Source organism: Balearica regulorum, chromosome 4 (assembly GCF_011004875.1).
Source record: "Balearica regulorum gibbericeps isolate bBalReg1 chromosome 4, bBalReg1.pri, whole genome shotgun sequence".
Classification (NCBI taxonomy): Eukaryota; Metazoa; Chordata; class Aves; order Gruiformes; family Gruidae; genus Balearica; species Balearica regulorum.
This window is the reverse complement of record NC_046187.1, coordinates 13330191-13356309: the sequence shown is the minus strand read 5'-3', so window position 1 is coordinate 13356309 and position 26119 is coordinate 13330191. Positions and strand designations below refer to the sequence as shown.

Sequence of the window (26119 nt, the reverse complement as noted above, 5' to 3'; positions counted from 1 at the left end):
TGTTACTTAGCTTATAGTGGCTGTTGTGTTTAATTCTTAATTTGAGTTTAAATGTAAATTGATTTTAAATTTGTTGTAGAAAACAGATGAAGATATTGACCTAAAAAAAATGGATGTATCTAACTCAATTACAAAGGGAGAACTAAAACAAGAGAGAGAGGAGTTAGAAGATGATGAAATAGAATTAGAAGAAAAAGAAAACGAAGACACTGTTGAAGGTGGTAAGATGAGCAAGCCAGCTTTCAGCTTGATTAAATATAAAGACATGAATAGGACTAGTTCATGCATTGCCTTGCCAATAATGACAACCAGTTACCTTAGAATATGCAAAACCTGCCTTGCCCTGAGTCATCTTTTTGATAACCTCCAGTGAGTGGCATTCCATGGCTAATAGCTTGTTGATAAACACAAGCAGAAAGTAAGGCTCTCCTCAGTATTTTTTCACTTTCAAGAAATTAACATGCTTCTGACAGGTTTTTTTTGTTTGTAGACAGTGATGCATATTTTCTCCCTTCTGAATATTTCATATCTTGAACACATTTTAATGGTTCAGGTATATGTACCTGAAGTGGTTAGTCACATTGTTGTCTTTAAAATATGTCTGGAATAGCTTTAAGTCTTTAATGTAACTCTTTCTGCTTACTCCTCTTTGGTAGGGTTGTACCTTGACCTATTCTGTTGGTCACTGATTTTAGTAACTCCTGTTTAAAGCCTGACAACACAGTAGACTTGAAATACTGAGGTCTGCTTCCTTTGCGTTGCTTTCTAGCAATGCATTGCGTGCCTGCAGAGCTCTGTCCTGCTGCCCCAAGGGAGAAATCAATGATTCAGTAGGTTGAGCTATACTTTGGCATCTAAGGATAAAATCATCTTGTGTTGCTGTATCAAAGATTACCGCTACTATTTAACTATGGCTTTGATGTTCTGTTAGCATTTCCCTGAGTCTATAGTAATGAATAAAAAGCAAATCACCTAACTCACAGTGTATTATCGTGACTTCCTTTGAGAAAATCCTTAGCCTCAGACCTCTGCAAGATTCTGCCTCTTCCTTGGTAGGAAAAAGAAAGTGGTAAGTGACTGGCATGGAAAGTTAGAAACCTGACAGATATTTGTGGGTTGTTTTTTTTCTTAGGACTGAGATCACTTTGTATTACTGACTGAAACTTTGTGTGTTTTGTCTGTCTCTGCACTATGTTCGCTGAGTGTTGATGGCTTCTGCCTATATTGAGTACATGGTTAGCACAATGCTCGCCACACCAAACTTAGTCCATCTGCCTTATCATTCGACAGCCTTACCTAGTCGTTTAATTATTTTAGTTGAGCTACGTGTATTTTTTACACTAGCATAAATTGTAGGTACAGCATTTCAGCATTTTATCTTCCTACATTTTCCTTTTGATCTTACCCTACTTTACCTGCTCTTTGCTCCTGAATTACAGAATCTGGGTTGGTTTTTTTTACCCAGTCTTGATGCAGATCATAGATATGTTTTTGTACCTGATATGCTACTGTTGCAAAGCTGTCTGAGATACCTGAATTCCAATATTCTTCTGTTAAATCAGTTAATTTAGTAAATTACAACACATCACTTAATAATATGTTAAAATTTGTGTTTGAATGTTAGAAATAAGGCAATCGCAGAGGAACACTGTTTAGCTCCTAAAAAGAATTCCACTTGGAACAGCTGTTCGTGATATTTTAAAAGTAGATTCAATTTTAGACCTTTACTACTAGTTACTAAACTGAACACAGTAAAACTAACATAGTTAGCTTTTGTATGACTGTTCCAAGGTTTTCAAGTAAATTCTGGGCTTCAGAGGGAAGGGTTATACTTTGCTGTCATATGACTTCCTGGTTTCTCTTTCTTTAAGAAGAATTGCTTGGCTTCCCGTCACCTTTCACATTTGCAGATTGAAATTTTCCCTTTCTTTCTGTCACTTTTTTGCTTCTTCATATCTGAAAGCATTAGAAAATTTGTCTTCTGCCACCTCCTGCTGATTCTTTTTCCTACAGAGAGAAGAGAAGTGGAGGAGACAAAAAGAGAGCTTATAAAGGAGACGAAGATGGGAAGTGAGGCTCTTCCTTCAGGTACTGAGAAAGGGAAGTAACTTGGGTCAGGACTTGAAAATGGTCTCTCCTTTCTGTTTTTTCCCCCTCTGCTTCCTTGTTGATTATAGAACTTCAAGCTGGTGGATGCCAGCTTTCATCAGATACGGATATGAGTTTCCTCTGAGACTTCTCAGTATGGTATCTGTAGTCATAAATATTTTCTGTTAGTTTTTTTGGATCCTAATTTTTACAATTCCTTTATAGTCATTATCTGCTGCTTTGTTTTCTGGAGTTGAAGGAAATGGGGTTTGAGCTGTGGAATGACTTGAGATCCACGTTTTTGTCATGAGGCTGTTAGAAAAAACATGGCACAATAGCAAATTTCAGAAACACTTGTAGATGTCTTTGGCTCCAGTGAGAATGAGTTGCTGGCAGATTGCTTCTTGAAGGGCATTGTCCATGGGATTTACCGTTTTGGTTTGTTCTATGTAAATTTTTTTTGGCATTGCTAAAGGATGAGATGTTCTTGACTTGTCTACTCATCTGCTTTGTCTCCTTGCTTTACTTGCCCTCTAGAAAAATATTCCAAGAAGTAAAAGAATGTTGCCAAGAAATGGAATTTCACGGGCACAGTCTGAACCTTATTTCTGAAGTTATACATTCATTTATATGAAATACTGTTTAAATTAATATTAGACTAAATTAAAATTAATAATTTTAAATACTATAGTTGTCCAGTTCTGGCTTTTACTACTTCTGATGTCCGAAGCGTTTCAGTTTGGTTTTTCCCCTCTATTGAAATTAGTACTTATGGGAGGGGCTGGATTTGCATCATTTAAAATTTGTAATCTCTTCATTAGAATATGAGCAGAGGCTTTGGGAATCTTTACTAAGCTCTTCTGTTACAGGTTTATTTTTAGAACAGAAATCTTCGTCTACATCTATCTTAAACTATGATCTCCATTTTTTTGTCTTATTTCTCCTTTTGATAACAATAGTAGAGACATATTGTAGACGTGTATCAGGTATATTTACAGATGGGAAAACTAATTTCTTAGAGCTTCGCTAATTGTTACGAACTGTTTGGTTCAACTTATAGCTATACTGTAGGCAAAGCTTTTTGTACTCCTACAGAAGTCTCAAATATTGTAATAAATTAGGGTTTTCTAGATATTCATCACCAAGAATCAGGAGAGTTGCATCTTCTGTGGGACTAGCATCTGAATTTATATGGTTACTTTTGCTTCAGTTTTACTGAGCTGAAACAGTAAGACTTGGGGGGTGGGGGTTGGCTTTTGGGTTTGTTTTTTTTAACACTGAAGTAGTGCTTACGAGATGCAGGCATGACCTGACAAGGATAGAATTGAGCACTGCTTCATTACTGTTTTTAACCAAGCCACTGGCAGACTGTTAAGTTGTAGAATGCCATCTTATATCCTTTCTATCAGATTTAGATAGGATTTCTTGTTTACTCTTGATAGAAAGTATTGCAAAGGGTACTCAATATCTAGAAATTCTCACTTCAAGACCTCAGTTTGAAGTGAAGGAAGAGACTTGCTAAACTCCAGTAACTTTTATTTGAATCATACTGTGGTTGCTGAAGTTTAGCTCTTATAATGAGCACAGATACCTAAAATGCAGGCATGGGAGTGCCAGCTTCTAAGTACTGAAGCCCCAAGAGGAAATCAAAACAGTAGGGTGCCTGGCCTCCTTCACAAAATATGCAGAATATAGAGAGTTGGTTACCCTAGAAGGGCAACCTACATGCTGATCAGAGAGCAGCCTAGAATTCACAGTATTTGGTGCATGCACTGCTCTTTAGTGCAGTGACATGACCTCAGTAAGAATGTAGAAACTGCTTCTGTGTTGCTTAGCATATTGTTTGTCCAGGGAATTCTGGAGAGTAAAAAGGTGCTTTTTTTTAGATTATTTTTTTTTTCCCTCCAGTCCCTGTCAGTTCAAAGATCAAACTGACACCAGGTCTTATAGAAAGCTTACTGCTTTTTGTGAATAGTTTTATCCTAGTAGTGTAAGCTGGACATACTTTGAGTGAGCTGAGGGGAATACAATGTTTTTCTGACTAGATTCTGCATTGCAATAATGCATAAGAAGGGGTAAGCACAGAGCTGCTTATCCCTCAACTAAAATAGCATGCTAAAAGAATTCCCTGCTGAAAAGAGGAGGTAGGCATCCCCCATGGTGTATGACTGATAACTGCAATATTGTACTTTGCTAAGTCAGAATTTAGTCAGATTTGGGATACCTGAGTTGTCCTATTTTGGACTCCGGTCTCAAAACTGTCTAATACACTATTTAGATGTAAAGACTTCCCTAAAGGAAGCCAACTTAAGGTCGTCATTTTAGTTGGTCACTTACAAGTCTGAAGAGAGTATGTGCTATTGTGAAAAGAGGTTAGGCTGAAGCTGTTAAAACTGGTTATTAAATCTGATAGTGATAAATTTCTACTAATTCATGAGAATACTACTCTCTGTATCACAGAGATGTTTTTATGTGTTATTGTAAACAAGCAGTTCATTCTAAGACTGAAATTGGCTTCTTTTCCTTACTAGTGTGTCTAGATATAGTGCACTTTTAATATAGTTCTATTTGCAAAGTAAAATTAATTTCTTCTGCAGAAGATGAGGGTGAAGGTGCTGAAGATATTGATGATGAAGAAGGTGAAGTTGCAGATGGAAGTCAAGAAGAAGGTGATAAGTCAAATAAATCTGGTTCAGAAGATGAAGTAAGTTTGATTATTTTATCATCCCCCCCCATTTTCTCTTGCTCTTGTCTGACATCACACTTCTAAGTCCAGTTACCTACAACATGAGTTTTTCTTCTGTTGAGGCATAAAACAAATCATGAGGTGGGGTTGTGTTTTTATGAGAGTTTGTCACCTCAAATGCTCTCTATAGGTTGGTGAAACATGTCTCTTCATATGTGATTTTGGCTAGGAGGTGATATTTATTGTAAAATACAGGTATAGTATAGAGGTGATCATGCAGGTCTCTAAACATGAAATGTTTTTACAGGTGTATGGTTTTTAACAGGTTATTAAATGAATTGCAAGTCTTGAAAATTTTGATGTTGCAGTAGATGTCAGTCTCTTTTTATCGTGCTACTTAATTGATGGAACTTGTGCTTCTAACTGAATAACCTTTCAGTGAGACCTAGAAAAACCTTAAGCTTTGTTTTCTTTTTTTTTTTTATTCCAAAATAAGGTTTTAAGCAAAACGACCATACTGGTTTTGAATTCAGCACCTGCAGTTTCATTTTTCTTGTGCAGATTAATGCAGTCACCAGCTAATCTAGACAATGTTTTTCAGAAAATAACATTGTAGAATGGAATTTGTGTGTGCATTTCTTGTCAACTACTCATTATCTTTTCATTTAGGAACTCTGGTATGTCCAAAGCGCTTTAGATCCACCCACAGTATTTCTGTTGGCCATTTTGTAGTTGTCACTCCCTGAATGAGTCCCTTCCCAGATTAAGGGAGTTCTTTAATGTTAACTACTTTTCTTATAAACTCCTCTAGGAAACTGTACCCAGCATGAGGTTACATTGTTTCAGCACTGAAATTCGTCATTAATTATTCCTTATTCAGTACTTCCTCTTGTTCCTGCAAGAAGGTGTAGGTGTTTTTCCTTATACATTTACCTACAAATACAGTATCTGATGAATAACAAGACCTGAATTTAAGAATAGCTGGTTCTATTTGTAGCTGTCCAAAGGCAGCAACTAGAATGTTTTAAGTGCTTCTTGATTAAGAAGTGGAAATTAAAGTTAGCATAAGATGCACTTCAAGGAAGTTGCTAAATTCATTAAAAAGTCACCGGTTTTAAACCAGTGAGCAAATGGGCAAAACCAAATTTCTGACATAATTTTGGGTGAACTACTCTCTTTCTTCTGAACGTAGAAAGGAAAAGTCTTCTAACCACTTTATTCTTAGATGAGTATTGGGGGGGAAAAAATGTTCTATCACTTAAGTGCTGCATTTAGTGATAATATGATTGGGGCATTGGGAGGAGGAATAAAGTAACATGCCAGTTTCAATAATTAAAGAATTAAAATTGGTTTAAAATTATAATGCTGAATTTTTTTTTTATTTTTTTTTTCAGATGAAAGAAGCTGATGAAAGCACAGGTTCTGGAGATGGTCCACTGAAATCAGTGCGCAAAAGAAGAGTACGAAAGGACTGAGTTACTTCCAGCTAGTATTTGTAGGTCTAGATAATAGTAACTTCTGTTATGCCCCTTCAGTGGGCCTGACAACATGCAAGTTCCTGAGATTTGAAGGAAAAGGGGGACTCATTGCTACTTAACCACCTCCTATTTTAATTCTCTAACCTCTTTTAACCTTCCCAAACTTCCTTGATTCCCTTTTTTAAGGAGAAATACTATCTGTGAGGAGTTAGCTGATGTTGCAAATTCAGAATAAAAGTGAAATTACAAGTTGGTCAGCTGATTTTAAGGTGAAGATTCTTAATTGAAGATTATTCTATGATTCCTAGAAATTAGCGTTAGTTAGAGATAAACTTATTTAAATATTTTTAAAACATGAATAAATTATATTTTTGCAGCTCTAGCACAGAATTAGCTGTTTACACTTTTCAGCTAGAAGAGGATGATAGTATAGATGTAGCATCTATAGCAGTTCACGTTGCTATGAGAAAAGGTTTTTTTTTTCTGTGCAGAGCTGAATGCAATAATTGTTTTTGTATGATGATTTAGTGCTAGCAACAATTTTTATTGTAAATTATTTATTTTAGTTGATCTTGTTACATGAGTGGTCACCTGTTCACTTCAAGCATTGGTTACAGTAATTTATTTTGAAGAGATATTTTAAAATAGAATACTCATAGAACAAGTGGGAATTGATGTGACTTGTTTTACTTTTGAATGCAGATATCAAATCTGCAGAAGTGATATACAGATGATTTTTTCAAACTTTTATAGTTCTCATGTTGCAAGCCAGAGTGATATGACCTCTGTTTATAGAATACTTGCTAAGTGTACATTGCCTCCTAAAAATATTTAATAATTCTTGCTTAACATGAAATTTATTAATATAGATAAGAATTTTTGATGGCTTAAGTTTTTTACAGATGTGAGTAACTGGGCATTCTCATAATATAGTTTAAATAAACTGCATATTGTAAAAGAAACTTTGTTTTGTTAAAGTTCAGCTGTATAGTAAAACAAACAATAAACTGCAGTCACCAGAAACCTCTTGCTGCTTGGCAGCTGCCTGTAATATTAGTAGGATGTAAAATGCCAGCAAAAGCAGTCATACATTAAAAACAAGTCAAAATATGTTAATTCATAAGGAACCTAACAGATTTCCTTGTGCCTAGCAAGAAGCTAGTTCTCTTAAAAAGGAAGTATTTTTACAGCAAATCAAGTCAGCAGAGATTCTGTGGAAGTCTCTAACAAATGAATGCTTAATTAACCCTAATGAAGAAGCCATTGTCTTTAAGTGCTTGTGTTGAAGTGTTCAAAAGTTAATTATATTGGACTCTATTTTGTGTGACCTATGTGGAAAGGCCCCTGGTTTTTTGTTTGGGGTTTTTTTTAAATGCAAGTTCGCTCTTTCTTTAGGGTCTACATGCAAAAGGTAAGAAGCGAAGACTCCAGTTTCTTCCTCCTGCCTGTCTTTTCAGCAGTAGATAGAAGTTATCAATGTGGTATCCTGCTAGTAACAGCTACTGTGAGCTGTTAGGGAGCATTTCAGCACTCCTTTTGAATGGATCTTGTCTGTTCCTGTTAAAAGTCCTTTGGAATTGTTACAGCATTTGGGTGTTAGGTGTGGTTTGGGAGTTGGTTTTTGTTGGGTTTGGGATGTTTTGGTTTTGTTTGGTGGGATCTAGTTACTCCAGAGATTGGTTACCCCACAGAGAATACTAGTCTTCCCTTAGGGTTTGAACTTAAGGTTCCCATGAAGTCTCAATTAATGTCCTATCAACATCTCTGCTTGTACCTCACTTCAGTAAATAAGAAGCCACTTATTATGGGTGAAATGGTCTTGTGAGGCCATGACTTAAGGGTACTGTTTGCAGTAATACTGATGCTAAGGCCTATCTTGCTTTAATACTGGCTTAATGACTTTGATTACCTGGAACTTGGAGATAGAAGACATCCTTCTGCACATCAACTTACTTGGATCTAGTCTTATGCTAGTAATTAGGGGAGAAATATCAGAGCTTTGGGGATTTGAGACTGTAGATCTAGAAAGCCAGGCAAGAGAAGAACCACTCTCTGACACTTGCAACATGGAGATTTCAGCCACAGTTCCTGCACATAGTTCATTTATACCTGTTCAGATATTTCAGGAAAAATACTTGATCTTGCTATCACAGCTGCTTGGAAGTGCTTTGAAATTAACAAACTAATGATAATCCCATTCCAGGATGCCTTGCTATTAAAACTGCCCATCACCTTCTTAAGTATCAGGCCTCAGGAGCCTGCACTCCCACAGGCTACATCGTAGCTTTGTAAAAGTGGCCTTAGGGAGGAAGCCAAATCCCTGACTCTGAATTTTCAATATTCAGGGGAGGCTAAGTAGGACTATGGCCTTTTTATTTAATTACAACTGAAGCTACTCCTCAGTTAGCTTCTACCTTCATGAACGTATTGTGAAGTAATAATTCTGGTTTGTCTCATATGGAGCTCATTACCTGGGTAGGAAAAGGTAAAATCTTTTCTAACTTGGCTCAAAGCTCTCCCATGTGGACAGGTGCCAGTTTTGGCATTGACAGCACTGGATGCAGTCTACCAATCCTTTTTCCTTTAGCCAGAACAGAACAGAATACAGAAATGTAAGATTCATGGGTGAAAATATCAACTGAGTCAGGAACTGGAAGCTTGCTGAAAATAGATTAATTAAGCCTGGGTTTAATCTTAATACTTGCTGGTTACATCTAGTCTTTCAGAAACTTCAGCTATGTAGAAACAATTAAGATGATAGTTACGAGAGGTTTTAGGGTTTACAAATGTTAAACCAAACTGAGACAAATCAAAAGTGTTTATTTAGTGTAAAGTCAGAAATACAACATCTTTAAAATGTTCATAAGTTAAACGAAGGCCACAGTAGTGGGATGTAAAATGGCATATAGATGAAATGACTACTATATACACACTGATGGATAAAATACCACTATCCAATCTTACAATACTAAACCATGATTTTAAGATAACTTGATCTCGGGAAATTGCTGAAGTCTAACAAGCGCATGCTCTGTTACCACTTGATCTCCTACAGTGCAGATGGAGATGTGCAGTGATGTGGCTGGAATGCAATGCAATCTTTAGAATTCAAGTGCTTGGTGGGATTGTTGATTTTTTTTTTTAATGCTCAAACCCTGGACTAACCATGTGATCTCCTCTACCTGCTAGCAAGTCTTCAATGAATTTAGCATTCAAGATAGGCAGTAAAGTGAGAGAGTAGTCCACAGAAGATTCAAAATTATTGTTAATGTTTACAGGACCCCATGACACAAATAGTATCAGCCATTTGAGCCTTGGTGGGTAAAACTTTTTTCATCATCAGGTTTCTTGACTCAGACTTGTAAACAGCCCTCGAGACTGATCTATTAGTGCTGTGTTTGCAATCATTTGACTTTGACGCTCCAGTGAGTGCTGTACAGCCATTGTAAATGGGGAGAAATAGGAGACCTCTCCTTTGGGATGGGGGAACCTCACAATCTCAGCTTACACTTGATACACAGTAGTGCTTAGCTGCCAAGAAACTTGGGGTTTGAGAAGGATTTATTCTACTATTACATCCACTCATTCAGTTCGTGCAGCTTTATTTTATAGAATTCATCACAGCGAGGTTGAAAGAGATCCTTGAACTAGTGGTTTCCTTTTGTTAAAAGGTAAAGTATGATGGCTTCATTACCGAAGAGGTTCTAGGTAACATCCACAAATAAGACTGCAATGCTGCTGTATGGCAAGACGAAACAGATGCAACCGAGTACTGCTAAAACTTACATTGTCGTTTGTTTTCAGCTTCTGCTCTCCCTTAATACTGATTATGCTAGACGTGCTGCTTCTGTAGGCAGTACTCAAGACCTGTAATGAGGGCTGAGATCGTTTACAAACCCTGCTAACTGACGGCCAAGCCAGTAAAAAGCAAGGCATCTTGACACTAGGCATCACTTAGAGCAGCTCAGATTTGAGGGGCAAAAGCCACCCTTGTTCCGCTGTGGTTTTCTGCCTTAGATGTTTGCGTGCAGTGCCTCCAGAGGTCCTTCACAAGCTCAGGCGCTGGGGCAGGAAAACGGTTGCTCTAAGGCCTGAAGCAAAGACAAGTTTGGCACTTCAGGAGGAAAGTAAAAGGTGGCAAGGAATGACTTGTTCTCAGTTCCTCACTGCAGATTGTTCACAATGAGCGTGAGGAACACTGTTGACCACCTGTTTCTGTAAAGCTTATTACTCTGTTTTTTATTTAACTCCTCATCACACAACTGAAAAACTTCTGGAAGATCATACATTTTGATGCTGTCCCTGATCATCATTCTTTGAGGAAACAGAGTGAAAATGGTTTGAAGTGTACACCTCACAAACTACAACCACTCTGATGATACTGCATCAGTTTGGTAGTTCCCTCATTAAGTTGTTTATCCTTGGTCCTATTCCCTTACCCTCCTCGTTCCCAAAAAAACTTAAGTGTTTTTCTATATCTAAGCCCTGCAAATAATGTCATACCATTATTACTTCATAGAGATTCCTAACTGGTTTATAGGGTTTTGTTTAAAGTTGCTTTGCAGAGCTAAGGACAGTAATATATAGTAATCTAAATATATTTGAGGTGGAAAAGGTGATGCAATTAGACTTTGAATATTTTTTTCAAATGAGGTTTCAACACAATATAACTGTATTATTTTGCTAGTCAAGAAACTACCCCAAGACCTCAAAGAGTGCCAACAGACTTTTGTTTAACCTGACAAACTGAATCCAATTTTTAACAAGATATGCTCGTTTTTAAAACAAAGATGAAAGGTTAGTAAGTCTCTACACTACATTTGCACATTGCTTAATCTTAACAATACACAAACTTATGTCTCCTGTTCATGATAATGTTCCTAATTCTGTTTGTCACCAAAGTTTATAATCTTCAGGTATCCAGCAAAGCCACAAACTAAGGTACTTTAGCTCATGTAGCCTATGCCAATTAAAACAAAAAAAGACAGCAGCAATACAATGACATCATCTCTGAGTCAACCCTTACTTCCTTTTGCTTTTAGTGTCAGTTGTTTGGAAAACACTAGACGCTGACATCAGATTTTCTATATACTGTCCAAGAACTTGGTTTTCTGATTTCAGTTTCAAGTTTTCTTCCTTAACAGCATCTACTCGTGCTGAGAGATCTGCGAAGGTGACATTGTAAAAAAAAAATATTAGACACTATTACATACAACAAAAAATGTTCTATGTGCCTACATCAAACTATTCACACTTTTATGGCAATGTTTCCCATGTTAAGGGATTATAAAACCCTGTGCTACTCAAGTTTTATCTGAAGTCCTTTTTTCCTATACTATTTTGTAGTACAGTATTTTGACAAACTTGTTCCATGAACTTATGGTTTGTCTGTATCTCTCTTCTTGAATTTTTGAATTAAGCTATTGCAAACTAAATTATTTGGAAACAAAAGTTCAATGATGACCAGACTGAAAGATGTATGGCAACTAAGGAGCTTGGGAAAATTAGCTTTATCACGTCTTCTGCTTGATGCGTATTACGAGTCTCACATAAACATTATGTTGCATAAAGAGGCAAAAAAATAGTTGAGACCTTACTTATGTACGTTCAACTGCACAAGTGACATACTTCTGGATGCTTTGACTAAGGACAGAAAAGTAAGGTTCTCTTCTTTTGCTTATTATTGTGCACTTGTAAAAAATCTGATGTGTCAAACTGCTAACCTTCAAGTGTGTGCTGCAGTTCCAAAACTTGGTTAATAAGCCGTGTTTTCTCTTCTAATTCCACCTGATTTTCAGCCTCAACAGCTGCAATAAATCATATGAGTTTTAATACAACCTCTGTAACAGCTGGAAATTATATTAAGTAGAAAAAATAACAATGGAGCACGAGAACATTAAGAACTTATACCATCCATGTCGGCATTCATCATTGTAGAATAGGCTCTTTCCACTTTTGGAGGGAGTGTTCCTGAGAGATGCTCTGCTTAAAAGACGAAAAAGAGACAACACTGAGGCAACCGTTAATGTAACTGCATTTATATTTGTATTTTAGATACATTTCTCTAATTGCTGTTGAAAAGCCAGCACTTAAGCCTAAGGCAAAACAACATTTTTTTAACATTCTTTAATTACTTTCCCTAGAGCCTTATGTGGTACGTAAATAACAAGTGACTATGCTTCAGCTGACAAAAATAACTGATCTAGATTACTCTGTAGTGCATAAAATAACCCTGTGTTTCAATGATGCATTTGCTGCCTTCTCAGCGCCGATCTTTCTGGAAGTGGCTATTACAGAAGCAGAAGGGGCCCCTTCCCTTCATTTCCCTGGCCGCCCCTCTTCGCCGCTATCACGGGCAACCGTGTCACGGCCAGCGGGCCTGCAGGACGCAGGGACGCGCGTGTTTGCTTCGCGTCCCCCGCCACCCCACCTCCGCATCCCTGCCCCGCGCTGTGGGGCGGAACGGGAACGGTTAACGGCACCGCCCGGGAGAAGCGACAGCACTGCAGAGCGCTTCCGCGCAGGACCCTCCGGGGGCCGCCGGCACCTCCGCGGCCCTACCCGCGCAGCCCGCTCTACGCACTCCCCCCGCGACCGGACCGGCTCCGCGGCCTAGAGCATCCTCCCGACAGCCCCCCCGGGCCCGGCCGCTCCGCTCCGCCTCCTCACCTGGCGCCACGGCCGCCGCCTCCCTGCGGGCCGCGCCCCGCGCCCCGACCCGGCTGTGCGCCTCCCCGCTCTGCGCCTGCGCAGCCGCCTCGGCACCTGGCCCTGCGCGCGCACGAGGCCGCGCCCGCCCTAGCCAATGGGCGCGGCGGGGCGGGGCGGGGCGGGGGAGGAACCCCCGTCGGCCGCCCCCGCAGCGCGAGAGGTGCGCGTTTCGCGTCTGCCGGAGCGAGACCTGGCGCTGCTCGCGCGGCCGGTTGCCTGCAGCGGTGCAGGACCGCGCCGGGCGGGAAGCGGCTCCCGCGCGCACAACGGCCGGGCCTCGCGCCCCCTCCCCTCAGGCCGGTCCCCGCCCTGCCGCGAGCGGTGCAGGCGAGGCGGCTGAGGGGGTGCGGAGCCAGGGAGCCCTCTCGCGTCCGGGACGGCTTGTCCCGCCTCCCTCACGCGTTTTCTTAGTCGTACGCGGTCCTTTCCCCTTAAATCCCACTGAATTGTCGATAAAATAATGGAAGTAACCAGTAAGTACGCCCCTAAATTAATACCAGCGTTTTTCTGATAAATCCGTTCTGTGCTCATATACTAGTGCAGGTATTTAGAGCCGCGGTCCTCAACCAGGGGTTGCTTGCTCTGCGTTGTGTTCAGAAGAAATTAGGAAAAGGCAGGTGTTTTCCAGTGTGTAACTCCTTCAGCTGTAGGTAGGTTGGCAAAGCCTGAGGAAAGCTAGAGAAAACCGAGCGTGTGCGTGTGGTTGTAGTTAACTCTCAGGTGCTCGTACCTGGAGCTCAGGAGATTCCCTGCCAGAGTCCAGCAGGGTTTACCTGCTCAAACTGCTTCTGGCAGATCGATAAGCCACCTGCACAGCAGCGTCCAGATTAAGAAACCTGTGATTTCGCTCCTTGCTTCTGGGTCTTACAGCATTAGCGATCACATCACACAGAAACCTTAGGTAACTTGGCATAGTTGCTCTCATCTAGTAGCTCTAAAGCAATACTCCTGTTTCTGTGTTCTTTCCCTGAGGGTGATAACCCTTACAGAACATGCTGCACAGGGTGCTTGCTCCCTTTGGACCTCACAGGACAGTCTATGAACCACAGTAAAGACAACATGCTGGACCTGAGTGAATTTCAGGGGCTTCACTAAAGTGACTGCACTGGATAACCTGTAGTATCTTTATAGGTACTACATAGCTTGAACCATAGTTGCAGTGAAATACATCCATATTTGTATGTTGCAGGAATATATAGTTATAAATAATTTGATGCTGTGTAAATAGGAAGATAAAGGCATTTGGGAAGTCTGCCCTCTACTGTATTTTTAATACACTTCAGAAAGTATGCATTTCTAGTATCTACATCTTCTGAGTGCTTCCACAATATTATTAGCATCGTGTTAGTAACTTTTTTTAACCTTGCAATCAGATAAATTCAGATTAGACTGAATTCTGGTCAAGTTATGAAAACATATTTTTAATTAGAGTCCTGCAGTCTGTTTGTAGTGGAAAATGACCCTGTTATTTTCAGTTCCATTAGCTGGTTTACTTAAAAGTATATCACCTTCTCTACAAAAGGCATTTTTAACCCAATAATCCTCCTTAATCCCTGCAAGCAGTCCTCTCAGGTGGTAGCTGGGCTTTAGGAGCTTGTTAGTAACTCCCCTTGTTGCTGTTTTTAAAATGACAGGTGCTTCTCACCTTGTTATGATCTTGTTTGCTGCACTTGCTATGTGGCAAGCCACAGGTTCTCTTAATTCTTTCTAGCAAGACAGTCTCCAGCACTTTGATTAATGGGGAAAAACTATGACCAGAGTCTGCAGTTGGATACAGATGGATGGAAAGCTTGTTTACCTGAAGAAGAACTTGCTGTGTTTTATACTATTAAGGGGAGGGAGGGTGGTGGGGAATGATTGCAGAAATTCCACTTTGCTTGCTGCATTACATTTGCAGTTTATTGTCTAAACTATCCCAAAATGAGCCAAGTGGCAAAATCCTTGACATTAAATGATGAGGCAGAATGGAAACCAGATATACTGGCTCCTATGCTGTCATAGCCAAAACAGAGTAGTAATGGCAAGAGTTGCTGGTTTACCTACTGTTTCCATTTTTGGTACATATACTGTTGAGGGTTCATTCTACTTTGCACGGTTGCGGTTTCCGACTGTAGTATTTCCTTTTGATTCTTAACTCTGATGTTTGAGCTTGAGCACCAGGCTGAAACTCCTTTTCAGAAGCCAACCTGTGTGAGGTTTTTTGGGTTTTCTTTAGAGAAAATTGTCTTTATCTGAGCCTCCGCCATTAGCACTGCGGAGGGGCAGTCAGCAGAGAACTGATGGTGTCTTTAGTCTACATAGTGCTGTGTGTTACTAGGTTAGTGTTAAACGGTTGCACAGATGCTTCCTTAGGTTTGCACCCCAGTATACTCAGACATACTGGATCTCACACAATGCATTTTCCTACTGTAAGTGCTCAATATGAATCCCTTACCCTAGTATCTGAGATCGTGCAGCTGGCCAGTGCTCCTGAGCTCCAACGTTTAGAAACTGTTTCTGTGTGACCTGCCTATGTCCCAACTCTATCATGGCAAAATCCATGCACGTTACTGTTTTTTCTTTGCCTGTCCTTCATCTCTTGATTTCCGAGGGCAGTATACCTAAGTGCTGAGCCAGCAGGGAGCAACCCCACTGCGCACAACCCAGGGATCAAGACTGTTGGATTGATGCCACCAGGTGCAAATTCCAGAGAGAACACCTAGCTCATCTTGCTTTCCCTTAAAAAGTTTTGGCTTCCTAACCCTCCCTCCATTTTCCAGTGCAAAGAAGCCAACCCCAGGATTCTAAATATTTGGTGCATTACGAGATACAAACAAACAACACAAACCCAACACACCACAGAAAAAACCTCACAGCCCAAAGTATTTTTATGAGAAATCAACCAAAACAACAGAAGATTAGCTTGTCACATGACTTACCTGTTTGTTTTTCAAATTCCTTACCTCACCTGTCTTGCATTGGGTAATATATCATCAGTGACAGTTGTTGTGCACTTTACATTTGAAGCTTTGGGGGATTTAGAGTATATCCCAAACAATAAGATTCCTTTCATAATGCAGAGTGTGTCCCAGGGAAGGCACACCTATGCATACATGTAGAGTAACCAAATAGTACCTTGCATTTTAGGGGTGTGCTTGGTGTCCCCTTTGACTGGAGTAGGCCAATTCAAGCCCTGATACAACAGTTCTTTCTTTTATCAGCCTGTAGTATTTTGATAACTTGTATGATAGAAAGTGTCATTTCTTTGTTCTTTAAGTTGTTAGAAGGGCAAGTCTTGCCTGGGGACTGTTCCTATGAGAACCTGAAACAATCCTCCTAAAGAATGGCTTCTGCTTGACAGAGATCTGACAGCATTTACTTCTCTGTGGTTTCCCCACTCACTGGGAGGAGCAAAATTAATGGGGTAAATACTAATTACATGCAAGTGTGAGCAAATCAGTCAACTTTGCTATGTGGCTGTTTACTTTGAGTCTTTAGACCATGTAGCAGAAGGCTGAAAGACTGGGCACAACCTCTGTTCACAGAGCTTTTTTTTTACTTTTGTTTACAAACCTACTGTGTCCTACTTTAGAGAACATATACCTTATCAAGAAAATTAAATAATATTCATAAATGCTGGAAATTGATTGCTTTCTCCTGTGGAGCAGCATAACAACTCTGCAATTTAAAAGAAGAAATAAGAAGATTCTCTTTATTACTGGAAATTCTTGAACACTGCCCTAAGTAATGTTCCACTGTTTGGTTTATTAAACTGTTTTTATGCTACATGCTAAATCACTTCAGGTAAGTGGATTTTCTGACTGAAGAGTTATAAAGAGACCTTGTAATTTTTAACAATGTGTTGGAGCTCCTGAAGTCAAAACTGACTTGGATATAACTAAGAACAGGTGCTAATCCCTTTCTTATTAATTAATTTTATATTTTCTAAGGCATTTGCTTAAAGCAGGGGAGGCATTTGTAATGTCATCATCTATATTAAATGTATAGGAACAACAGGTTTCACTTTACAAATGCCATTATCTATACTTACTTGTATCCTAAGTTCCAATTAAGCTTTCCTAAAACTAGCTGATGTTGTGGGCAAAAGGAATTAATTTATTCAGTTTTGCTGAAAGAGCACTTTTTACTCAAAGTAGCAACAATCTCCCTAGGATATAAAGCATCACTAATAGTTTACCTGAATGCATCTATGTGTACAGTTACAAAACTATAGGAGATAATTTTATTGCTCTGGACTCAGATTCTAAGTCACTGCTGCTAATGACAAATGTTTTCAGATGTTTTATTTCTAAAACTCTGGTGTACATCCTGTTTTTTCCATGGTATGCAGTGCAAACCAACAAGCCTTTCACTTCCTTTTTGGCAACGTTACAGGCACCAGAGGTGCCTGTGTAAGCTGACTGATGACAGAGGCTTCACTGTTCACCACTAGAATAGAAATGTATTCTCCTTTTCATTAACAGAAGAAGGCATTGTACATATTTCTGAGATGAGTTTCCTATTTGAACTGTGCTCTTTTCTCCTTTAACTAATTATTGCCACAAAGAAAAAGACAAAAAGGAATACAAATGGCTTAATTTTTTTTCTTAGCAACAGTAGCTCACCAGACCCCTTACGTCAAATCTTCATCATTTTGTTTCTCTGTGGAAATGACAGACTCTGAGAAGTTTTGTTCAAGTGATGTTGCTTTACACCAGAATTCTTTGCAATTCTTGTTACTCTTTTTGAGTAACCTCAAAAGGCTTTTGTAGCCTTGTGCACATCCTTGTGCAAATTTACAAATACAGACTTCTGTCAAATGCAGAATTTGAGTAGTTCTTTGTTTGCACTTTTCCCAACCAAATAAAATTGTACAAAATGAGCAGCTATTTTGGCTTACGGTGGTCTAACTATTGTCTGTGTCCTTACTTATTATGTGTGTTTTGGTAATGCCTTAGGCCCTGAATGAGACTGGGACCTCATCAGATGACGTAACCTGTGAGCATACAGTTGGGGGAAAAAAAAAAATCAATCTCTTTAGCAAATCTACAAAAAGAAAGCCTTAGAAAGTCATATTTTCTCTTTAACCCTGAAGAGGCCTGCCTTCTAACGTAATTGCATCCTATATTTTGCAAGATTGTGCATGAGTGCAGATGTTCTCATTTCTACTCTGACTACTAAAATGAATTTTTAAATAGACTGAGCAACTGAACTCTTTGCAGCTTTAGGCTATGAATACCAACATATATGACATAATGTTGGGCTGTTAACAGTTTGATCCTCCTTGTAATCATCTACTATAGGTTTGTCACCAAATTTTGTGAAAGACTTTTTAGCAAGGTTCCTTAAAGCTTTACTGGTAACTTAATGAGATGAAAAACTGTTTTGCCTTTCTGTAAGTTAGGCCTAAACGTTTAGAGGCTTGTATCTGCTTTTTGAAAAGAGGGGTTAATGTGAGAAATGTAGTCCTTAATGTTGGCTTTCTGGAAAGTGTATTTGAAAAAAAAAAAGAGTAAGAGAACTTTTAGGTTCTTTACAATGAAGAAAGAGAGCCTTGATTTACTTATAGAACATTGGTCAGAAGAACAATACAGAAATTTTTGCAGCTGTAGGGCATGATCTCACTGTTTTGTTTTATCTTTGGTTTAATTTCCTCTGGTTTTGTTTGAGTAGGTAATTTTTTTCATCAAGTGCTATGAGTTTCTAAATCAAAGGGTATTAAAGGTGAAAATATTTTCACAAATGCTGTTAATGAATGCTTTCCCTGATTTCATATGCTTTTGATATTGCTATTAAATTACTTACCGAGAAGTTTCTATCTTGCTACCATTTTGTGTTCATCTTGATTTACATAGAAGTGATTTATTTTTAATACCTCTGTACTTAACAAATAGAGAAACGCTGTTGTTTTGAAAGAGCAACAGCTATTAAATATTCCTGCACTGCACGCAGTTAATCAGGCTCAGTAACCCCTGTTGCTTTGCCACAATGGCTTTTCACTGTACTAAAGAAACTTTGATATGAAGACTGTATTCTGATTATACTTCAAATTGTACATATATAGCATGTTGGTCTACTTGTCTGTTTAGTATCTCTTCCAGTACATTTTAAGAAATAGGGGAAGCCTTATGCAATTACAAACATACTAGAGTTCATTAAACCCAGTGCATCTTTGTGATCCTACTTAAAATTTAATTATGGAACACTTGCTTGTAAAACATCAGGTCATCCTCAGGCAAAGTCCACTTACGATCTTCATATTGCAAGTCTAGTTTTCTTATTCCTTGCTTGAACTTGCTGTTGTCCATCCTAAGGAATCTTTTTTTTCTCTCACCATGTAAAACTTTTATCCTCCCTGCTCTTCTGGAATTAATGTTCTTCTCCAGCCTTACAGTTACAGCTGTGTTCTGTTAGTTTCTGTGCTCCAGAGTTACTTAATTAGTGTTAACTTCAGCTGGGAGAGCTAATGAAAACTGTTTCCTACAAAGTATATGATAGTCTCCTCCTAGTTTAGGAGTAGGTTAAGAATTTTATTATACCTTTCTAGCCTCCAGGTATTGCCCTCTGGCAGAACAAATGGACCAGGGTTGTCGTGTTCACCATGAATCTTACTATGTTCTCCCTCTATGCCTTCAAGCTAAAAGCTTGCCTGAAAATGTCACTTATTTCCAGTTACTCTGAATTTCTCTCTCTACTTTTGCATGACTGTTCCCACCTCTCACTACTAGGAGAAAAGTTCTGATGTTGGTAGCAGATCTTGCATAAAGTCTAATTTATGGTCCTCTTTGTGTTGTGAACATGAGCTTTCTTTGACCTTGGGTGTGTTACTGCAGTCAAGAATCTAGTAAATTTAAGTGCTCAGTTTCTGAGGTGCAGCAGAGTCTTATTTGCACTGTTGCTGAGCAGCTGCTTTTATATCAGTGACATCTGTCAGGGCTTGGCATTGGTGAGTATACTTTGGTATCTGGTGCCAGTTGGTGCTTGAATAAGAGAGTTTTTAACTTTGTGCCTCTGTTTTCTCACGTGTATTAACATTTTCCATGCTGCAAGGGTGCTGAGTATAGAGTAACAGAGGAGGCTAGTGGGTGTTTGCCTTCTAAAGCAAGCAACCTGACATCTTCCACAGGCTAAGCAAGCAGTATGGCAAAACCACCCATGCAGAATTGTGGAGTCATTCCTAACTCAGCTACTTCTGGATGCCTTGTCACTGTATGCTGCCCCTCATCTGTTCTTGCCTTGTTATCAGCTGTGCAGCAAGTCATGAAACAGTGTCATAGGAGACCTTTCCTGTACTGTTCTCCACCTTGCTCCAGAGAAAGTCAGATTCACTCTCAGGAGAACCCTTCATTACTGCACAACTTGGGCCAATGTCTGCCAGTTTATCTTATTGTAAATAGTTCAGGTCAACCCCATCTTGATGTTGTTAGGCTATATGCTGTATAAATGAGGTGCATTCAAACATCTAGTTCAGCACCATCACACTAATACAAAATTGCTAGGAAACTGTGTTCTAAAAATAAGATGAACTCCATGTTGTGTTTTTTTTTCAATATAGGAGGTAAAGATAGCATGTATAATATTATTCTGTACTGTAAAAAAAAAAAGGGGGGGAGAGGGAGAATAGGACTTGTATTAATCATTAATAAGCAATCCATATTTCTAGCTAGTGTAAATTATCACAGCTCTATGGCAGCCATGCTGACATGATCAAGTCAATACTCTGGCCATACCTTTCTAAATAATTTATTATCAATTCATATTAACTCACTTCATTTTTCTAGTGTGTAGAACTATCCTGCTTCCCATTCCAAATAATTTTTATTCCATAAGCTACAAGAGGGGAGAGAGAAGGGGGAGGCAGACTTTGCTTTATAGTTTCTTTTAAAACAATTAAATGCTTAATATTGGGGATTTAAATGGATCAGCTTATTGCCATTAACAATTAATTTGCATTGCTTTTTGTGAGCTCTCATTAGAGTATGTCAAAGAGATTATAATTCCACATTCAGGAGGAAAGGCAAGCATTACCTGTATTTTCTTTGATTGTAGTAACTACTGAGTTAACGTTTCTGTAACTTTTTCTTTCTAAACAGTGAAAGGCTATATGTGCTCAGATAACAAACATATATCACCATATGCTATTATGTGAAAACTGTGGTAGCCTCCATACCCCAAAATCTCAATTTGTAACTAATCACAAGGCTTATTCAGCTACACTAGAAGAGTTTACTTGCGAGCATTGGCTAAAAATACATTGTACCTGGTAATTAGGATCTACAGATTCGTGTGTTCACCCAATACTATTATTCAGCCCATGAAATTTGTAGTGTATCAGTAGATTACTGTAGTTTCTTACCTGAATCATCTGCCAAAGAAATGTTGGTGAAAGTGCTATCCTCCTCATCCAAAGGTAATTCCATTTTGCTTCCTTTTTTTCAAAGTTTTTGAGACGTGCATTAAGCATGGCAGTTGTCAGCCATTTTTCAGTGTGCACGTGACTTCTCTGGTTAAATCTTTAATGAGTCCAACGCACAGGTGTTATGGGATACCCTTGGCAACTACACACGTCTTACTCTGTGTGGTATCTCATCTGAACCTTGAGCTCTTTCCCGGAAGTTGTTAAGCTAGAAGGTTTCTGTGTTCTAACTGCTTTGGCAGAGACGTGCTGAGTAAACACTGTTATTGCAGACTCTTTCTGTGAAAGAATTGTGTATTCACCCTCATTGGTTTTCTTGTGGTGGTGGTTGTTCTTGATTTTTCTCTAAGGCCATGTATGGTTTTTTTGTTGGAGGGTTTTTTGATACAGAAATGAGGGAAAGTAACTTAGTCTTCAAAAAATATTATTTACAGTTCAAGCAAATGCAATGGATGGATTTGGGAGCAGTGAATTTAAAATGTAATCTTCAAATACTTTGGAATGTGAGTAATTTTACTTACATGAACAGTTGCATCAAAACCAATCTGGTAATGTGAACAAGTGAAGTTCTATAAGTGAACGTGTGACATTCTGTGATAGTAGATGAGAGGAAGGAAGAGAAATCGAGTTCAAAGAAAACCTCACTTTCGTCATCTTGTTTTGCTTCTTAAAGAAAATTGGACATAGTTTGAACATATAAACTAGAAATTCACCTAAAACTAGTTACTTCTTTAGAAATAGCTTTCTTTTGTACTCCTGGAATAGAATGTTTTCTTGCAATTAATTTAAAAGTATAAATGGCCCTGGTCTTGATTAAAGACAGTATAGTGAATACCGAAACCACTTCATTTTCAGGGGGTTGCATGTTCAGAATCTACCCATCTTTTAATTTTTTAATTTATATTCAGAAAAAGGCTGTAAGTTCAGGATATTGACAAATATTTTTTTCTTAATTGTAATTAGGAACCTCTCTGAAGTCTCACTAAAAATTGAATCTTGGTTTTGTGAATCACGGTCCAACTATAGAATGAGATAGTTCTCAGAATTTACAGTTTGCCTTTCGCGCTTTTAGACATAATCTTGATTTGTACTCCTGAGACAGCTTCCCTGTACAAAGGTAAATGCATGTATCTTTGCAGGATAAAGGGCCTAAGACACTAAGCATCAGAATTGGTGCACCTTACAGAAATTATAAATGTAATGCTGCTGTTTTTTTTCTTTAGATCCTTTAACTGCTTAGTTTTATTTAAGCTTTTCTGTTGGTGTCAGTGAAGTTACTGACAGCTGCCTTCAGAGATGACTGAAAACGAAGCACATCTTGCATTTTCAGAATTGTGTTGAGAGTTACTCGTTTTTGCTTCACATTGATCAGAATTAGTTCAAAATTTACCTTATTGGTCTTGAGTAGTCTGTGTAAAGAGACCTACTGGTTTCATTCCAAATCCTTCAGTATCACAAGGCGGGGGAGGGGAGGGAGTGTCTGGGTCAGTTGGGTTTTATTTCTTCTTTCAGTGATGCAACAGCATCACTTCAAAGCTAGGATGATGATAAAGCTAGAAAACATTTTGATCTTTTGTCTTTATTATGTCTTTTATTGTTCTCAGACATGTTATATACAGTAGAAGCATTTCAACAACTCAGTTTGGAAGGGCAGATCCTAAAAACACATGCAATTATATAATCTGCTACCTCTGAATTTTGTATAATCATATGTCTGTGGAACAAACGGTTTTATCTTGTCTGAACTGTGTAGCCCTCATCTAAAAGGTTTAATTAACTCTTCTTGCCTGTGTCAATATTGTTCTATTATATGGGCCATATGGGTTCCCTCTGGTAGATACAATTTCCATGTAAATGATTAGCTGGTTTTTTGTTTTTTGGGTTTTTTTAGGCAGACTCTGACAGTAGCTCAGTGAATATGGATATTGTGCAGTTGTTACTCATGTCTAGATCAAAGCCATTAGTAAAAGTGATGCAGAGTAAAAGCTGTATTTTAATAAAAGCCAATAAGAAAGACTCCTCAGGGTGAAGGAGAGTATGATGCAGGGAAGAATTTGGCTGCCTCATGTGAGGTGTACCGATCCCTGCAACTTCTGGAGTCAGGCTCTTGCCTTTGTGCCAAGTGCATTCCACTCCATGTAGCACCAAGGAGCAGGTTACCAGAGGAGTTATTCTTCCTGCCCTACAGAGTCAAGGCTCCAAGGCTCGAAATTAAGGCTGCTCTGCAAGTGTTTTAGGGCTCATTAAAGCTCCCTTTGAAAGAAAGGCCTTGGGACAGATTGCTTGCTTTGTTTCCTCTATCAGTGCCTCTACCTCTGAGGAAGGAGAGAGCAGAAAGTATAGATAGGTGTGTTTGGGTGCATGTATCATCTAGTTATATGCACGTGTATAAAAACAAAGACCAACGTGGGACTCTGGAGTTGCACTGTTTTACAGAAGGCCTTTGCTTTTCATAAGGGACCTGGGAATCAGTTAGGTTTGTGGGAGACCTACGCAGTTTGTTCATTGAAATGGAGACGCATTTACCAACAGAGAGAGGGATGGGGTTTAACTAAGAGGACTTTACAGACGTGATCTTGTTTATTTCTTGCCCAAAAGATTTTTCATATTTAAACATATACCTGTGTTCTATAATTTTAAAGGCACTGTAGAATTATATCTGTAGCTTGTTTGCTTTTGTCAGTGCTGTGGTGAGAAACATTTTCTTTGGCGGTGGCCTGATATTTTATTAGTGAAATAAGGTATTTGGGTAAGAGATGCCATGTAAATGTGAAGTAGAAGGACCCATTTCTTGCTGTCATCATGTTTGTTTTATAAGGAAGAACAGAAAGGAGCAACAGCAGACAGAGGAATTCTAACCTGCTTAGAAGAAAGCTGCATAATAGAATTAACTGTCAGAGCACAATGAGTTTAGCTATTTCCATGTGTGAATTATTTTCACTGGAGTAATGGGCATTAATGCAAAAGTTAATTTGGTTATAAAATATCAGTTCATCTTTCTGAGGGTTTCATTACTAAGTTGAACAGAGGTTGTGGAGTACCTAGCAGCTGTCTGGCTGCCTTTTAAAATAGGCGGCATAGGTAGGAGAAATGTGGGGACAGCCTCTCCTATAGCCACCCCTGTGAGCCTTTTGTTTGACTTTATAACAATAGCATCAGTTGATGTAGCCACGTGCTAGCCCAGTTTTGATGAGTACCGATAACAAGCACATTAGCAGATTGCTGTCTGGATATGATGGTCATGACAGCAGTAGATAAATACCCAAGAATGTCTTCCGGTTTGGTACTGAAATGATTCTCCAAGCTCAGGATTTTGTAGTTGGTCAGGCAACTTTGTGTCAAGTACGCAATTACTGAAGAGTTTAGGTCCTTAGATTTAAAACACTGGAGCTAAACCTGCCTGGTAGTAGGTTCACATGTAACTATTTCCTAATTAAAATGATTTAATAGCAACCTGAAAAGGAAGTTGGCTCAGAGTTAAGTACAGATGTATGGAACGTTTTAGCTAAACCACAGCATGTGCTGTGACTATTTATACTAACAGCATAACAGTGCTTATAGCGTGGTTGAGGCGACTTCAATACCACTCAATTTTTGTAGGGTTCAGCCTTGCACTTATGAGCTGAGCTACAACATCAAAACGTTCAACAGCCCTTTTCACCTGCTTCCCTGGTTTCCTGTTACAGTACTAATTTGTTATCTCTGGGACTCCACAGCTGCAGTGCCTTTTGGAAACACTTTTCAGTGGCTCTGTTTCAAATATTTTTCTAACTTGGAAAGGCAAGAGGGAAGAGTGGGGTCGGAGACAGGAGCTAAGTCAGTTGAGAGATGTTTCTGCTGTTGGCACCACCTGGCAAAACCTCACTGACCTCTTGTTCCAAAGGTATAATTGTATAGAGGTGCCTGATGTTGTTCTGATACTTTCTGAGTATCAAAAACAGAAAAGATTATTTTTTTTGTCAAGTCAGAAAAACACTCAAGTAAGAGAAAGTTTCTGTTAGTTTCAAAAAGTACTGGGACAGAGTCAGAATCCTCTGAGTAGGTTAGATCCTTGTTGCAACACAGGTGTAATGGCTGATCTTCCATCAGGTTGCACTGTACAATCTTAGTGCATTCATCTGCTTTTGTTATACAGTGGTTTGATCAAAAGTTCAATCTGAAGACAGGTTTTGCCAATGTGGATGTATATGATGTAAGCAACACTATATTAAGTAAGCCACTAAAGGATTCTGAAATAGAAAAACTGTTTTGCATTCTTAGGAGATATTGTATCCTTCTGCTTTTAGTCAATACATTTGAAAACAAACCAAAAAATATTCCTTTTGATTTGTATTTTTTTCAAGTAAGACAATGAGCTCTGAGTACAGAGTAGAATCCAGCTCTGACTGTACAATTGGGTAATATACATTTGTATAAATTTGCCAGTACTTTCTAGCATATAACAAAGTGGAATTAATTTTCTTGCACAAAACATTATAAAAATGCATCCAATGTATCAGTTTCACACTGTATATAAAATGCAGCATTTTAAAAATATGTGCCTTGTTAGGAAATGACAGCTGCCAGTGCATTTCTGTTTTAATGAACTTTGACAGAAAGGAACTGTGGCATGTGTGTAGGACATGCTAATAAAGCAGTAATCGTGCTAGTAAATTCATAGGATGTTCAAAGCTAGTCTGACTGACACTGTATGACAGTAACCTACTTGCAGAACAACAGTTTACTAAGGTGGTGACAGAAGTGTATTGTGTCATTCGCAGA

The 26119-nt window shown here is 38.8% G+C and overlaps 2 protein-coding genes across 7 annotated transcripts in view; one reads left to right on the top strand and one right to left on the bottom strand.

Moving 5' to 3' along the window:
• Positions 1 to 7275, top strand: part of CLGN (calmegin) — a 29139-nt gene extending 21864 nt beyond the window's left edge. For 2 of the 3 annotated variants that reach the window (XM_075751190.1, XM_075751191.1), the window contains 4 exons: positions 80 to 221; positions 2014 to 2088; positions 4686 to 4792; positions 6169 to 6389. In XM_075751190.1, the coding sequence (XP_075607305.1) occupies positions 80 to 221; positions 2014 to 2088; positions 4686 to 4792; positions 6169 to 6249 (405 nt within the window). In that variant the 3' untranslated portion in view covers positions 6250 to 6389. Of the gene's footprint in view, positions 1 to 79; positions 222 to 2013; positions 2089 to 4685; positions 4793 to 6168 lie in introns of all 3 variants that reach the window. The other variant, XM_075751192.1, reaches the window with a different exon arrangement.
• A 1778-nt stretch (positions 7276 to 9053) lies between these two features.
• On the bottom strand, positions 9054 to 13058 carry SCOC (short coiled-coil protein). Of its 4 annotated transcripts, none has more exons than XM_075751193.1 (4): positions 12922 to 13053; positions 12163 to 12234; positions 11976 to 12059; positions 9054 to 11417 (listed from the first exon to the last, which is right to left on the bottom strand). In XM_075751193.1, the coding sequence occupies exons 2-4, from the start codon at positions 12182 to 12184 to the stop codon at positions 11275 to 11277; spliced, it is 249 nt and encodes an 82-aa protein (XP_075607308.1). In that variant the 5' UTR covers positions 12185 to 12234; positions 12922 to 13053; the 3' UTR covers positions 9054 to 11274. The 4 variants fall into 4 exon arrangements, with proteins under 4 accessions (XP_075607308.1, XP_075607309.1, XP_075607310.1 ...); XM_075751194.1 differs by having other exon boundaries at positions 12163 to 12237; positions 12922 to 13036; XM_075751195.1 differs by lacking the exon at positions 11976 to 12059 and having other exon boundaries at positions 9500 to 11417.
• Positions 13059 to 26119: the final 13061 nt, after the last annotated feature.

Coding starts and splice junctions, on each gene's coding strand:
- SCOC (XM_075751193.1), bottom strand. CDS start 12,184: ATGATGAATGCCGACATGGATG. Junction 12,060..12,162: donor GATGAATGCCGACATGGATG/GTATAAGTTCTT, acceptor GATTTATTGCAG/CTGTTGAGGCTGAAAATCAG. Junction 11,418..11,975: donor ACTGCAGCACACACTTGAAG/GTTAGCAGTTTG, acceptor TCACCTTCGCAG/ATCTCTCAGCACGAGTAGAT.